The following is a 17595-nucleotide window of genomic DNA, read 5'->3' on the forward strand; positions in this document are numbered from 1 at the left end:
GGGATCACCTCTCGGGAAAATGTAAGTGAATGTTTACGTTCTCGGACGGCGAATATAAACATAGTTCTAGTGTAACACTTTTTCCTGATAAACGGTTACGTCGCCTGATCGACGCTCAGTTGAATTATTTAAGCAGAATTGATTGAATCCGTTCTCGACCGGATAAATACGGATTTTTGTGGGATATTGCCCGTTTTAAGGGAAAAAACCACCAGCGACGCTTACTAAACTGCTTCTGCTTCTTATTTTAACTACCAGAATAAAATTGTTCGCAATTACTGCTTCTAAATCAAAACTAACTGAAAAGGCTCCGGACACAAGAACCTCAATTTAGTTTAAAAAAAGGAACGCAATCTAATCCAGGTGGTGGAGGTATATTTAGACGGAGCGAATTTACAAAGTCTTGAATTCGGAACGATTTCTCTCAAAACGAGCTTGACAGATTTGCGAAATCGTTGACCCGAGTCCTGGTTTGACTTCATCAAGTCAATAAGGGATCAGACTTTTAGTCTGATACCATTCGAAAGTTGAGTCAACTCGAACTGATCGGCTCCGTACATCCAAAATCTTTCTGCGGGTCCCATCCGTCGCAACGTCAAGGGAGCCGCTTATTTTTTAAATTTACTCAAAAAATGTGAACGGGTGTATATTTCGAAAATTGGGGAGTTTAGTTGGTAGTGGAAAAGAAAGAATGTACATTCTGCTATCACGTGTATCTGAGAGTTGCGTACCTGAGGCCTTATGAGTTTTGAGGGCCTTCTGTCGTTGATTCAAACGAAATAAGCTCAAGTTTTGTATAGTAAACTTAATGCAGCCCCAGTAAATCAGTTCAGGGTTATTATACGTTTCGATTTATGGCAGGAACTGATCATTTTTACTAAAAACTCGATTCACAATCTTACAGGACCCTGGGATCGCTTCTTCGCATTAGGGAATTTAGATGTTCGATAAATTGCAGCTACGTGACTGGTCAAGGAGAAGGAATTAGTGAGCAATTTGAAAAAGATAAATTACGAAAATCTCCGACCCAGTCCGGATGGGCCGAGAAAAAGTGTAAATAAAAGGTAATTTATGTGAATTGGTGAAGAGACCCAGTGAGGCAATCGTCTTCAGTCCCCGATACAATTTTCTGTTAACTGACATAAATTTGCATTTTTGATTTCCAAAAAAATCATAAAGAAATTATGATTTTTATGAAGTTTTTATTTTTATGAAATTTTCTTTCTTAGCTTTTTCTCATATCGTGCATTGTTTGGCATGAAATTTTCAGTTTCCTTTCTTTTTTTGCATTTTTTACACATATATGCTATAACTTTGATAATTTTCTTGTTCGCCAAAAAAAATCATGAGCATAACTTGTTCGTCTTTTGAGTAGTAGTAATAACTGTACATGGAACTTTCGAATCTTAACAAAGAGTGATGTCAAACATTTTGAAAATGCTCGAACTTTTCGAATTTGTATCCACAATGACTGGCCAATGAACGTGGGCTTCAGTTTAGGACACTAAAAGAGTTCACCAAAAGCCAATCGAATGGTCAATTCTATCAAAAGTTATTGTGCTACACAATCAAAAACTGCAAACACGCACACATACACATACCCACGGAGCACAGACAGACAGACATACTCGGGGAAACTTTTTTCCAGGTGCAAAAGTTCTTTAAACGTGGATATTTGACCAAAAAGAAGGGGGAGGGGAGTCGAATTTTCTACAAAAATAAAACCTTCTTAGATGAGAATCTCAAAATTAATTTTGTGAATTTTAATCCAAATCTTATTCAATTATAAATATATTTAGCCGTTCCGTGCTCTGCAAGGATTAAGCATATTTATTCATCCTTTTTCACATTTATTCACTGTTTTTTACACATTTATATTTATGGATTTATTTATGTGTTAACAATAAGGAATTAAAAACTGTGTGTGTCAAACCGACAACACAGCAATTAGGTAACCATTTCGTTCACGAGGTCCACAAAGGAATTCCTCTTCGATAAATTCTTAGACTAATAATAGTCTTGAGGTTGACTTACCAACTTTTAATTCAAACATCGAAATCTTTTATTTTTAACTTCTAGATATTAAAGTACATGTTATTGGGAAGTTATCAAATATAATATTCCATATTTTCTTTCAGGTTTCCTCGATTTCAAAAATCAAACATTCATCTTGAAACAATTTGCTGGTAGACCCGTGACTCCAAGACCCTTCACAGCAAAAATCGATCCACCTTTTGGATCATCTGCTGGAGTTTTTTCTTCAGGAATATTGAAACCATATCCGGCAGTAGTAACAAAAAGAGTATCCAATGCAGGACCACCAAAAGCAACGCTTGTCACCCTTTTGGCCGGAATATAGATTGTTTGCAGCAATTTTCCAGATTTGGGATCGATTTGAAGGATCTGACAAAAATTATTTGTGAAGGAGCTTTCATTCCTTGAGAAAGTAAATACAGAAAAAATATTTAAATACTTACTCGGGAACCATCCCAACAAGCTACCCAGAGATTTCCATTTGCATCAATTGTCATTCCGTCCGGAAAGCCTGATATATTGTTTTCTTTGAAGTCGAAGACGACTTTTCTGTTTGCTGAAGAAGCATAAAAAAATGTCGTTAGTGAATCAATTTTATAAGCAATGCAGCTTTACACATTAGGAAAAAGTAGAGAAATTCCTAGGAGCATTACCCGGTCCTATTTTAGCACCCATATACCCATATTTTTTGATGCGCTAAGTACGAAAAAAAATAGTGAAACAAATCCTGAAGGCACCCTTGACCTTAAAAATCACCATCTCAAGGTCATTTTTGTAAATCTTAGCGTTATGGTTGGCATACCCATGTTTTTTGAGACGCTGAGTAAGAAAAAAATAGTGCAAAAAATCCTGAACGTAGACGTGACCTTGAAAATCTAGATTTAAAGGTCAAGTGATACATTTATTATTTTTTGCTATTTGAGCGTCAAAGTTGATACATGCAAATAGTGGCAAAAATCTTGACATCATTCTTGACCTCAGAATGACGATCTTTTTCCTACTAAAAGTGCAACGAACTCTAACTAAACTACATCCATGAAGATGTACAATAGCTTCTTGAGTTCCTGTTATCTACAATGAAGATGAACGATGATGCCTACAAATTATAGTCTTATTGCCCGAGAGTGAATTGCCAAAACTCAAGAAGAAACGAATCGTTCCAGATTCATCGGATGAGAGTTCTTCAAGTGATGATGCAATTGATGATTATTTGATCAATGAAACTGATTGCATTACTTGAAGGGTCGATTCCCGCTTGCGGGTTCGATTCCCGCCTCGCACTCTGGCAGAGCCTCGGCCGTCCATGCGGTGAACACTAGCCTAGCAAGGGAGTTGTTCATTTCCGGAGAGTCGTGGGACCGGTACCTCTAGAGAAAAAGATTTTCTCTAAGTACTTAAAGCTGTTGCTCTTGGTGGTTCGGAACCCACCTTAAACTGTAGGTCCCCCTCCCCACAACGAAGTAAGTGTGTGGGGGGTGTGTAAAGGAATAGTGAGGAAGGTGCAAGAAAAATGTAAACCCTTAGAGGATACATTAGAAGCTCCCAATGAATCACTTGAAGCAAATGAAGTGATAAGCGTTTACAAATCGATGCATCTGCGACTGTGGATGAATCTAATGGATCTACGTCTTCTGACGAACTTGATCTACTTGAGTCAGCTCATGAAGCTAGTGAAATAGAGTCACTCGATGAATCCGATATCCCTCTTGGAATACCGTCTCGAAAATACCTTGAAAGACCTCAAGTGGACGGAAAATGGTGTTTTCAATCCTGTCATACATCTCTTCATTGATGAAAATCATGCTGTGCAGCCTAATGCTGGATTAGATGATAAAAGTTCTCCTGATGAAATTTTCAACACATTTTGTGATGAAAAGTTCATGGATATTATATGTACGCTAACGAATATTTTCGTACTGAGCGCATCTAGATAAACGTATAAATCGAGTTTTTAGTCCAAAAAAAAAATTTTTTTGAACTTTGGAATGACGATTATCAAGGTCAAAAAGTCTCCAGGATGTTTCTCACTACTTTCCCCTTATTCAACGCACCAAATTTTGCCCGAAAACATCAAATAGTTAGTTTACATTGGGTTGTCGATATTTCGACCACCCCCGTCCTCTAAAGGTTAAAGGCTTCCTTTTTTGAAATCTTCAAAAATCTACATTATGTTTTAAAGTTTTTGAAAGTTTCTCTAGGTTGAAATTATTTTTGAAAGTTTCAGACACTTTAAAATATATTTTCTAACAATTTTAACTTGTCATTAACTTTTTTTAAAAACTAGAAAAATCAAAAAAAATTTCTTAAATCTTCCGGTTTCTTTATCGGCTTTATAACCTGAAAACTTAAAATTAATCCTTTAAAACAAAATTTAATCATTTTAAATTTTTCCAAAAATATTATTGTGATACCAGTAATATTTTTTTTCGCCACCCACATTTTTGTTGTACCATTACAGAATTTTAATTCGTAAATCGAGATACTTGACGTATTTGCCGATTTATTTAATTCTTCTCGTCTACTTTAAAGGGTGAAAAAGTTTACACATTATATAGTATGTAGTAAAATGTTAAGAATAGAATTATTTCCCAATATTAACAAAATAATGTACTATAAAAATGTTAACTTTTATCTATAATGCTTAGTGGGGAGTGGAACAGTGTCTCCAGGACGGAGGATTTTTCGGCCCCCACCACGCTCCCATCTGGGAGAAATACAATCAAACGTAGCGTGTCGGTGAGTCGACGCTGGTACATGCTGCGTAGGCCAGCCTCCTGTAGAGGCGAAAATGCACGAGCATGAACCCCCCTCCCCCCCGATTTCACGATTTTTTTCGGTGGCTAACTGGCTCTTAAGAGGAGTTTTTAAGTAAACTGAAATTCGCAGGGTATCAAGACAATGAAAGTTTATGCAATTTCGCTATATATTTAATTTATGAAAAATATAAAAAAAAACTCAATTCTTATTAAGTCTTCTTGCGCAATTTTGTTGCACAACTGTTTTTTAATTTATATTGGTTTAAAAAATGTCCTTTCAAATTTGCGTAAACTTAGGAAATATTCAGGAATTTCTAAACAATTCGAAAATAATTAAAACTTGTAAAAATTTTGTTAAGAATTTGTTAATGAAAAAATGAGAAAATGAAAACATTCTTTAAGGTTTTTAAGAATAATTAATATAATTTTTATTTTGGAAAATTAAAAAGATTTCAATATATTTTAAACTATGTTTAAAATTGTCAAAGAAGAATTTCAAGATTGTAAGGCAATCTTTTTCATTTTGCGGAATCCAAAATAAAATTAGGAAAAATTTGAATAGTTTTTAATGATTAGAAAGCTTAGAAGGTCCGACAAGAATAGAAACAGAACATTTTCAAGATTGATGGGAAAATTGTTAATGACTTTATTTTTAAGAACATACTTCGAGAGAATAATAAAAGATTTTTAAAGATCTAAAAAGGAATTCCTAAAATTTAAAAAAAGACTGTAGAAGATTTTAAAGCAAAATGTTTCAGTTTGGTAAGATTATAATAAATAAATAAAACCCGAGTGAATTTTGTTACTCAATTTTTTAAAGTATATATTGATTTTAAAAATTCACTTTCAAGTTTGTGTATGTTTACGAGATCTTCAGAAATTTTGAAAGGATTCGAAAATAATTGAAACTCGTTAAGATTTTTAAAGAAATTTGTGAGGTTTCACGAAAATGAAAAAATTATTTTAGGTTTCCAGATATAATTAAAATAATTTTAATTTCGAAAAAATAATTTTAGGAGATTATTTTAAAGCATTTCAAAACATTACAAAAGACGGCAAAAATTGTCAAAGAATCTGAAAATTGTTAAAGGTAATCTTTTTTTAATTTTGCAAAATAAAAAAGAATCAGAAATAATTTGAATAATTTTTAAAGATTAAAATATTAGAAGGCCTGACAAGATTATAGAAAAATAATTATTTTTCTAATTATCGTTTGAAAATTTTTAATGATTTTCTATTTGGAAAAATTTACTGTAAAAGAAAATTTTTTTAAAATTTAAACACATCAAACGCTTTTCCTAAAATTTCGAAAAAGTGTGTAGAAAATTTTAAAACCAAACATTTTTTGATTCGATATCATTAAAAACTTTTAAAAAATGTAAATAATCGAATAAATTCAAAAAATATTGATTAATAACTTTTCGGCTTTTTCTCTTAAAATCCTCCAAATTTTGATTCTATCCTAAAATAGCATGAAAAGCGATGTGTCGAAAAAGAGTTGATAGGATTATAATTAATTTTTATTCAATATTTCTAATATATTAAAAACTACTTAAATTCCTGAAAATATTTTTTACAGGCTAAAATTTTTTTTTAATTTTTAGAAAAATAGTTTTATCTCCTTGAAATCTTTCGAAATTCCTTTAAAACTTCTCAAGTTTATTTTTGAAATGTTTAAAAATCGAAGCTTCTAACAGAATTTTAGTTTAAAATTCGATTTGAATCTCTTCTATTCTTCTTAATATTTCTTGCATTTTCTCGATTTTTATTTATTTATTATAATCTTACCAAATTGAAACATCTTGCTTTAAAATCTTCTACAGTCTTCTTTTAAATTTTAGGAAATCCTTTCATATGTTTAAAAACCTTTTTTAGTTTTCCCTTAAAGCACATTTTTTAAATAAATAATCATTAACAATTTTCAAACGAATATTAGAAAAATAATTCTTTTTTTTAATCGTGTCAGATCTCCTAATATTCTAATTTTCAAAAACTATTCAAGTTTTTCCTCATTTTTTTTAATACGACAAAATAAAGAAAACTATATAAAAAAATTTTCAAATTCTTTAAGAATTTTTAAACTCTGCTGTAATGTTTTGAAATGTTTTAAAATAATCTCTTGAGATTCATATTTCGGAATAAAAAATTATTTTAATTATTTCTTTGTATACATACGTATTGCTATGTATGTGTGTATCTACCGATTTTATTTAAGAATTTAAATAGATTTTAATCGACATTAAAATAGCATTTTATTAAAAAGAATTTATGTGAATTTTAGGTCATAATTAAAAGTTAAAGATAAGAGAAATTAGTTTATGATATCGTAAAGACACCTTAACGACATGGACATAAGATGTCGTAAAGATGTCGTAACTATGTCGTAAAGATGTCGTAACTATGTCGTAACTATGTCGTAAAGACGTCGTCAAACTTTGTACCCACTGGGTCATTTCGTAAGACTAATGTACCTTAAATAAATGGAGTATTAATTGAGGTTACATAAAAGAGCGAATCCTATTTGTTTCGCCCGAGAACTTCTTACTGAGAAAATTATGGTTAAATTTGACAAAGTATAAATTGGATTTTGGTTAAACTTAAAAATAAAATTAGATTTAATATGAATGTGATAATCTTTCAAATACATCTGAAAAAAATTAAGTCGTATTAATAAAATTAGAAAATTACCAATTGTTCCACTCTTTGAATCATAATCAAAGCCAGCTACTTCGAATGTTAAAGAATCTATGTAATAAAATTTATCATCTTTCCATGCTAATCCATTGCTGATTCCAACAGACGAAAAGTGTGATTTTAAATCCAAGTTTGAATCCAAACTGTAAAGGGATCCTTGATTTGGTTCAAAATTTCCTTCGATTTCACACATAGTTCCTAGAAAATATTGTGGAAGTTAAAAATTACCCAGTGGGCACAAAATTTGGTGACATCGTTACGACATCTTTGCGACATATTTACGACAACTTTACAACACCCTATGTCCATGTCGTTTCGGTGTCTTTGCGATATCATATCATATCATATCATTTGTCAAATCATACGACTTATTTACGATATCGTAAAAACATCCTAACGACATGGACATAGGATGTCGTAAAGTTGTCGCAAAGATGTCGTGACGTCGTAAAGACGTCGCCAAATTTTGTGCCCACTGTGTAATAATGTACATTAAAAACATGCAATGAGCAAAACATTTCTACAAACATCAAATAAAAATAAGAATTAATTTTTAAAGTTAAGATCTGTGCAGGGTGCGTATCTGAATTACAATCATGAATAGGAAGAGTGATTTTTTTGGTCAGAATTATATTTTTTTGGGTCTGGACATTTTCCTTAAGATTTTTTTTGTTTGCAAATAAAAAGCCAGAATTTAAAACTTTCCGCTTTAAAATTGTTGAAAAAGGATGTCATATTTTTGAATAATTATTGAAAATATTGTACATTACTATAATTCTCATTCGGAATTTCCGTGAAGAATGTAATTTAAACTTTAGTACAGAGAACTAAGACATCGAACGAAAAATGTTGGAGAGCAAATGGCCGGGAATTTAAAATCATATGCCTATTTAAAAAAATCAAATTACCGGCCCAAAATCTTCCTGAAGGATCACATTTTCCATCGTTAAATCTGTTTCCTTTACGACCCTTTTCGACAGATTCCAAAATTTTAATTGGTGGATTTTTTACATTTTCGGTACAGTCCCAAGTAACCAGAACTAAATCTGTACCATGAGCTGCTAGGAATAAATTGGGACTATTTTCGACAGGGACAGCAACTCCGACCGGTTTTGCTAAAGAGTGAAATTTTTGATTATAGTAATAAGTATAATAATTATTAATTAAATAATTAAAGTTAAAAAACTTTTAAGTCTATACTTTCAGAATTTAACCTTCAGAGTGCACATATGGTAACAATCACATTAAAGTGCATCGTGGGTGTTTAAGACCCACGCGTATTTAATCATGTATTTTTTAACCCCTATTGAATATTTTGTCACAATTAAATTATCCGATCTAGTTTAAGGTATTTTTTATAAGGTAAAGTTGATTTTATATCCGTTTATTTATTTTAATTGTGTTAACAAAATTATTGAAAAAAGTAAAATAATGGGTTTTTTACTTTAAAATCCATAACTCACGTAATTTTAATTATTTTAACCTGAAAATTTATGACTATACTTTTGAAATAGTGTTCTTTCATAAAAAATATTGCAACATGAGTGCTTTCAAAAAAGATATTTACTTGCACAGTTGAAAAGTCAATTTTTTGATAAAATTATGAATAAGATTTTTTGCTTTTAAATCGATTTACTATTATAAAAATTGAGGAACTTTTACATATAATACTATAAAAATACAAGTAATTGAAGAAAGAGACATGTATAACTGTATTTTAACAATTATATTTTATTCAACACATCCATAGTCTGCCCTCGCATGACGCGCTGCTGAAAGTTATAAGCCATATACAGAGAAAAAAGTATGAAATAATCGAAAAAAATAATTATTTCATTTCATATGATATACTTACGTTAGAACGTATTCAAAAATCAATAAAATTGCGAAAAAAAAATTTGCTCTAAAATTACTTGTTTACTAAGTGCACACTGGGTGTTAAAGACCCCACGATTTTTTTACCTCCACTTCCAGGGTTAAACGACTTTACTTACAGTTAGTGTCTCCAACTATAGCTAGATGGCGACACTCACTCAATTTTTTTAATTAAGTATGGTTTATAAGAGTTTGAAAATTGCTTGGGGTACTTGACACCCACAATGCACTTTAAGGGTTAAGAATTTTTAATCACAATATGTTTAAAGACACAATTTTTCAATTCCAAATCTTCAAAATTTAATAATTTCATATTATACGTATTAAATATTGAAGAGTCTTCAATTGCAAATATTCAAAGCTGAAGAATTTTTCATTGTAAATATTAAAAATTTAAGTATATATGTATTTTAAAAAATGTTAAAAATTATATTATCTCCATTTATAAACATTCCAAATAAATGAATCTTCCAAAGTAAATATTAAAAATCAAAGAATTTTAAATTCTAATTCTAGAAAATTGAAGACATTTACATTTTAAATTTTCAAATAAAACTTTCAAGATTACATAATTTAAATCTTATTTCTTTAAAATTAAACAATTTTCAGTTTGTAAAATCGAACTATTAGAAAACGTTAAAAGTTAGATCATTTTAAACCATAAAAATTTTTAATTAATTAATCTTCAATAATCTTAAACTTGAAGAATTTTTTATTTCGAATCGCTAAAATGAAAGAATCTTCCATTTCAGATCTTGAAACTTTGACCTATACTAAAAAAACGTTAATAATTGTATTATTGTATTCTATAAACATTCAAAATTGTTAATTTTTCTCATTGATTTAAAAAATTGAAAAGTTTTAAATTTCAAATCAATAAAATTAAATAAATTTCTAGTTTAAATTTTCAAAATCAGACTATTCTAAAAAATACTTTAAACCACATTATTTTATACATAAAAATTACAAATTAATAATTAATTATTAATAGAAAATCTTAATTATTAGGATTTAATTGCAAATCTCAATGATATTAGAATTTTAATTGATAAACTATTAAAATCAAAGAATTTTGTATTGAAGATCTATAAAATTGAATAAATTTTCACTTCATAGCTATAAAAGTGAATTTAAAAAAAATAAGAATTAGGTAATTTGAACTTAAAACATAAAAAAAAGAAAAATCTTCAACAATCATAGAACATGAAAAAATTTAATTTGCCAATGGCTAAAACTGAAGAATTTTTAATTGTAAATAATAAAAAGTAAAAAAATTCAAATTCAGATCTTTAAAATTGATCTATTTCAAAAACATAAAAAATTTTATTATATTTAATGACAGGCATTCTAAATTAATGAATCTTGAATGGCTAATCGTAAAAATGGAAAAATTTTAAATTTTAAATCGTTACAATCGTCGAATTTGAAGTTCAATATGTATAAAATTAAGAAATTTGAATTTTAAATCTTCAAAATTAAACTATTCCAAAAATAAAATTCCAAATCACATCATTTCAAACTATAAAAGCTCTAAATTAATAAATCTTCAATTTCAAATCTTAAAAATTAAATCATTTTTAATTTTCAATTTAAATAATTAAACTATTTAAAAAACGTTAAAAAATAGATCGTTTTAAACTATAAGAAATTCATTAATTTAAAATGTTTACAATCTAAATTAATAAATCGCTGAAATTAATGAGTTGTCAGTTTCATACCCTCAAAAATGGCCTGTGACAAAAAGCGTTGAAAATTACAGTTTTTTAAACTATAATAATTCCAAATAATAAATCTTTAATTTCAAATCTCAAAAATTGAAGAAATTTTTTTTTGGAAATCTATCAAATAATTAAATTGTAGTTTAAGTATTTCAAATTAAATTCTTTAAACAAATTCTAAATTGCATCCGCTTTCTAATTTAAAAATAGGGATAAAATAATAATTATAATCAATACCTAATTCAGCATGCAAAACTTTTTTATTCGCTGGATCGTAGGAACAAATTTTGTTGGCCCAAATGTCTACGAAAATAAGCCTTTGGGTTTTAGGATCCCAGTGAGGTCCTTCTGTTAAACAATTTGTTCTATTGACAACTTGTTCAATAACGATCGATGGATCATTTTGACCGGCTCTGAAAAATAATTTGTTTATTTTACTTATTAGATTATAATTAGTTCCAATATTTTATTTTTCCCTTTTAAAAATTTAAATTTAAAATCATTAAAGATGCAAATGTATTATTTTCCTGATTATTCGACAGAGGTTAAAAAAAATTCTGAAACAATTCTTGTTATCTTTGAAACTTATGCATTTTTTAAATAAAGTGCATTATCATTTTCTGTGGTACGAGCAATCTTTTCAAGTGAACGTAATATTGCAGATAATGAGCTTTGAGAAAATGCAACTAAGAATATTTTTTGTAAAACTTCCATTGAATTTATTACAATTATTTTAAACAAATTTCGTTCTTTATACTGTTCTTTCGTCAGGGCCTAACATTTTTACAAATTTCGGACAACATAACTTTATATTTAAACCTAAGAAAATTTTAATAATAATTTAAAAGTTAGAACAATTTAAAATACAATGTACATTTTTGAAGATTTCGAAATAAGATTTTGAAACTTATTAAGGGTATTGAAAGGTTTCTAGATAACAAACTTTTTTTTAATCCTGGAAAATCTTTAAATTATTTTTGTTTTGAAAATTAATTTTCAGATAATATTAAAAAAATTTCAAAAGATTTACAAAATGTTCAAAAGAAGAAACTGGAATACCCAGTGGGCAAAAAATTTGACGACGTCTTTACGACATCGTTACGACATCCTGACGACAACTTTACTACATCCTGTGTCTATGTCGTTTCGGTGTCTTTGCGATATCGTAAAGACATCGTCAGATTATACGACTTATTAACGACATCGTAAAGACACCTTAACGACATGGACATAGGATGTCGTAAAGATGTCGTAAAGTTGTCGTAAAGTTGTCGTAACGATGTCGTAACGATGTCGCGAAACTTTGTACCCACTGATTCCTTGGAAACTTTTTAATGATTTTTATTTTAAAACATACTTTCAAGAGAATATTGAAAAAGATTTTAAAAGATTTCCAATATTGCAAAAAAGTCTGGAAGATTTTAAGGCATTCTTTTAGCTTCGCAGTATTTAAAAAAATGTTAATAATTAATTAAAATTTGAAAAAATTGAAAACAAAATGTAAATTTTTAAAGATTTCGAAATTAAAATTTTAAAATTTTAAATGTTTTTGAAAGCTTTCAAGATAATGAAAAAACGTTCCTGTAAGATTTCTGGAAAACTGTTTAATGACTTTTTATTAAAAAAAAATTATTATCAAGAGAATATTGAAAAAGATTTGAAAAGATTTCTAAAATTGACAAGAAGAAAATTAGAAAATTTCAAGGCATTGTTTAAACTTTAAAAGATTTAAAAGAAATGTTAATAATTATTAAAAAATTTTAAATATTTGAAAAAAATTAAAACAAAATGTAGATTTTTGAAAATTTCGAAATCAAATTTTGAAGCTTTTTAGGAATTTTAAAAGGATTTAAGATAATCGAAAAATGTGCCTACAAGATTGCTGGGGAGCTTTTTACCGATTTATTATTTCAAAAATTAATGTCAAGATTATATTGAAAAAATTTTTAAAGATTCCCAAAATTGCAACAACAAAAATCTAGAAGATTTCAAGGCATTCTTTTACCTTTGCAGGATTTTAAAGAAATGTTAATAATTATTTAAAATTCGGAAAAGATGAAAACAAAATGTAGATTTTTAAAGATTTCGAAATGAAAATTTGAAGCTTTTTATGTTTTTTAAAAGGTTTCAAGATAGTCGAAAATGTTCTCCAAACTCCTGGGAACATTTTTAATGATTTCTTCTTTTAAAACAATATTTTTAAGAGAATAATAAAAGGATTTCAAAAGATTATCAAAATTGTCAGAAAAATAATCCGTGGAATATTTTAAGGCAATTTTTATAATGTTGTTGGATTTACAAAAAAAATTAATAATAATTTGGAAAATATTCGAGAAAACTGAAAATAAAATCCAAATTTTTTAAGATTTCGAAATAAAATTTTGAAACTTTTTATGCATTTTGAAAGGTTTCATGATTTAAAAAAATGTTCCAGTAAGATTGATGGAAAACTTTTTAGTGATTTTTTTATTTTAAAAAATATTGTCAAGAGAATTTTGAACAAGATTTCAAAAGATTTCCAAATTGACAAGAAAAAATCTTTAAATCATCTTTTAAAATTCAAAAGATTTAAAAGAAATGTTGATAATTATTATAAATTGCAAACGATTTGAAAAAATGACAAAAAATGTAGATTTTGAAGATACGAATATAACATTTTGAATTTTGTTAAGGATTTTGTTAGGTTTTAAGATAGTAAAAAATGTTCTACAAAATCCGGGGAAGATTTTTGGTGATTTTTTATTTTATAAAATTTATTTGAATATATTATTAAAAAGGTTTTTTGAAAGATTCTTAAAATTGTCAAACAAGCATCCGTGGAATATTTTAATGCAATTTTTATAATTTAGTGGGATTTGCAAAAAAATTAATAATAATTTAGAAATTATTTGAGAAAACTGAAAATAAAATGTAGATATTTTTAGATATTTCAAATAAAATTTTCATGATTTTTCGGGAGTTTTATAGGTTTCATGATATCAAAAAAATGTTCCTATAAGATTTCGGAAAACTTTTTAATGAATTTTTATTTCAAAAAATTATTATGAAAAGAATATTGAAAAAAAATTCAAAAGATTTCGAAAATTGACAATGAAAATCTCGATGATTTGAAGGCATACTTCAAACTTTGCTAGATTCAAAATAAATGTTAATAATTATTTTAAATTTCAAAATATTTGAACAAATTAAAAACAAAATTTAGATTTTTGAAGATTTCGAAGTTAAATTTTGAAGGTTTTTCGGGAATTAGAAAGGTTTCAAGATAATAATAAAAAAGGTTTCTATCAGATTCCTGGAAAACCTTTTAATGGTGTTTTTAGTTTAAATAATTAATATCCAAAGAATGTAATTCTTTGAAATAATAAGAAATTTAATTTATAAATTTATTAATTTATTTTTCTATTTAAAATACGGGAAATAATAGCGTGGATTTGTTTGTTTTTTTTAACTAGAAATCTTTGAAAGAAAACAAGAAAAATTTCTCTTTTATTAATTCTTTATGTTATTAATTTTCTTTTGTAAAGTTTATAATTGCAGAAGCAAAAGAAATAGAGAAAAAAATGTAGAAATAATATTTACGTTGCCATTGTAGACGTTGCCAGCGAGTTCCTTCAGAATGAGCAGCTATAGGAGATCGTGTTAGTCGAGTCACGTGACCGACAAACTGACCCACACAATAAGAAAACCACAACTGCGAATGGGAGAATACGGGAGAGTAAAACAAGGTTGCGAAACTATACAGCTGATGTTAAAATAAACATTGAGTCAACCTCCACGCTTCAAAATTCAAGGATCTTTCTCTAAACTCGAAAATAATGCCAGAAAACCAACTGCTATGAGTACGGGTCACTTTCTGATTAAAAAACTTTTAGAATTTCAGCTTATAAGTATGCAGGAGATAAAAACTGATAAACACTTGTTCTAACGCGATCTTTCCTGCTATCAAACTTGCGTTGTACTTTTAATCTTTCAAAGCCGATAAAGCAGCATAGAACTTATTATAAGATTCTGGCGTATTCCTTGAAGAATTATTCCATTGAAATTAATTAATTTTGGATTGCTAAAGTTTCAAATTATTTAATTTTCAACAATTTGAAAACGTCCACATATTACGGGACGCTATTTTTAGTTATTTTTGACTCGTAACTATTTTGTCTCTCCTCTTTTTTTTGTTTCTTGTTTCCCTCTCTCTGTTTTGTGACGGTTGAGTGAGCAAGGAATTTCCTCCAGCAGTGTGGCGTCAATTCTCGGAAAAATTAAATCGAGGATCACTAAATCCAGGTTTGACTGTATTTGATACTTTAACGCTTATGTCTCTATTCTGTGCTCTATTCTTTTTCATGTCATTTGAGAATTTAATGATTATTTAGAAGCATTTTTAATTAAAATGATAAAAATCGTATTTTCTATCCTTTTAATAATAATTACATTAATCAAAGTTCCCAGGAAAATTTATCGCTTTATTTAAATGGTACAAAAATCAAAGTAATATAAAAAAATTTTTTCGCATTAAATAATGCCTTATTCCGGGTTGCTATAATATATCAATTTCTAAATTTATCTAGGTATAAAACGAACCATACGCCTAGAAGATTAATAATAATAATGCATAAAATTTTGTTTCGAAACACATTTTAATCCAAAAAATATTTATTTTCAACAAAGTACACGAATTTTTCTATAAAAGAGATCAATTTTCAATTAAAATTAGAATAGTTAAAATGCTGTAAAAATAAATTATGAAACAAAAAAATCGAACTATCAACAAAATAATTTCTTCTTTTCATAAAAAAAAAACTCTTTAAGCAACAATATAAGAAATAATTTTCAGTTACAACAATCAATTAAAAAAAATAAATTATTAAGAAACTAGTTAAAATTTATACCCAAAAGATTAATTTTTTTACCAAAAACGATTTAGTTTCAACTAAAAAATATAAATTTACCAACCAAAACTAGAATAGTTCCAGTTGTAGCTGGAACACTAAATTATAAACAACAAAAAGAGTTTTCAGTAAAATTAATTAATTTTTAAACGAAGAAATAATTTTTTAAGCAAAACTGGAATATTTACATCTTCAGTTAAGACAATTCACTTTGAATTTTAAATGGCAGTCATGAATTTTCAATAAAGAATATGAATTTTAAACCAAATAGTTAGTTGAATTTACAACCTAAAAGGTTAATTTCTAATGAAAAAGACTCATTTTCAACGAAGTACATAAATTTTCACCTTGAGTAGATCAATTTTCAACAAAACAGGTTATTTTTCTCATAAAAAAACAATTTTTCATTTAAAAATATAAGAATAAAATTTTTAATGAAATTAATCAATTAAAAAAAAGCGTTCTTCACAAAACAATTCAATTTTAAAACCAAAACATGAATTTTCCACCAAAATATACAGTTTTAATAAAATATATAAATTTTCAACTAAAAATATAAATTTTTAAGCAGAACTGAAATAGTTACATCTTCAATAAAAAATTAATTTTTAACTAAGAAGAAACGTATTTTCAGTCAAAGAAATTAATTTTTAATCAGTGAAGAATTTTAACCTCAAAATATGAATCTTCCATTCAAAAATATATAATTTTTAACTAATTTTTTTCAACCAAAGAAATGAATTCTTCACAAAACATAGAATAGTTCAGGTTTTTACAAAACAGAACATTTTTTAACGAAAAAAGATTAAAGTTTTATAAAAAAAGATAAGTTTTCAACAAAAATGTGATTATTAAAATGAATTTTTAACTAAAAAGATAAATCTTCAAGTAAATAAATTTAATTTTTAACAATTACATGAATTTTCAATTAAAAGAAAAAATTTTCTAGCAAAATAGAATACTTAAATTTTTAGTTAGTAAAATAAATTTTCAGCTAAAAAGAGGAAAAAGATGTCGACAGAATAGTTTTTGTTTTATCCGAAAAAGTTATTTTTTAACAACAAATAAAATAAATAAATTTTCAGTTAACATAATCAATATTAAAACAAGAAAATGAATTCTCATCAAAATAATTGAATTATAAACTCAAAAGACAAATGTTCTAAAAAAAGATACATTTTCACTCAAGTATATAATTATGTATATTATATATATTATGATAATAGGTGGGGATTTCAATGCTAGAACAGGAGACAGAGGAGGAAGGGAATGGGGAGAAGAGAGAGGAAGAAAATCTAAAGATAAGCTACTAAATGGGGAGGAAAAATACTTGTTGAAGAGCTTGGAGGAGTTGGCATGGTATATCCTGAACAGAAATATAAAAGGAGATGAAAAAGGAGAATATACATGCTCAGGAAGTAAAAGGGGAACGGTAATTGATTATGTGACAGTGGATGATGCGGTAAGAGAGAAGGTTAAGAAACTAGAGGTAGGTGAATATATTGATTCGGATCACGTTCCCTTAATAGTGACATTATGGGGGGGGGAAGCAATAGCAATATGGGTAAAAGGGGAGCAAATGTAAAAAGTGTAGGAACAGGGGATTGGTCAAGGGAAGGGAAAGACAGTTTA

At 27.8% G+C, this 17595-nt stretch overlaps 1 protein-coding gene across 1 annotated transcript; it reads right to left on the minus strand.

The window, feature by feature from the left end:
• Positions 1-1831: 1831 nt before the first annotated feature.
• Positions 1832-15002, minus strand: LOC117176953 (regucalcin-like). The gene is made up of 6 exons (XM_033367369.1): positions 14657-15002; positions 11315-11490; positions 8393-8599; positions 7479-7682; positions 2478-2590; positions 1832-2403 (listed from the first exon to the last, which is right to left on the minus strand). The coding sequence occupies exons 1-6, from the start codon at positions 14662-14664 to the stop codon at positions 2158-2160; spliced, it is 954 nt and encodes a 317-aa protein (XP_033223260.1). The 5' UTR covers positions 14665-15002; the 3' UTR covers positions 1832-2157.
• Between the last annotated feature and the right edge of the window lie 2593 nt (positions 15003-17595).

Source organism: Belonocnema kinseyi, chromosome 7, assembly GCF_010883055.1.
Source record: "Belonocnema kinseyi isolate 2016_QV_RU_SX_M_011 chromosome 7, B_treatae_v1, whole genome shotgun sequence".
In the NCBI taxonomy this organism is placed as follows: Eukaryota; Metazoa; Arthropoda; class Insecta; order Hymenoptera; family Cynipidae; genus Belonocnema; species Belonocnema kinseyi.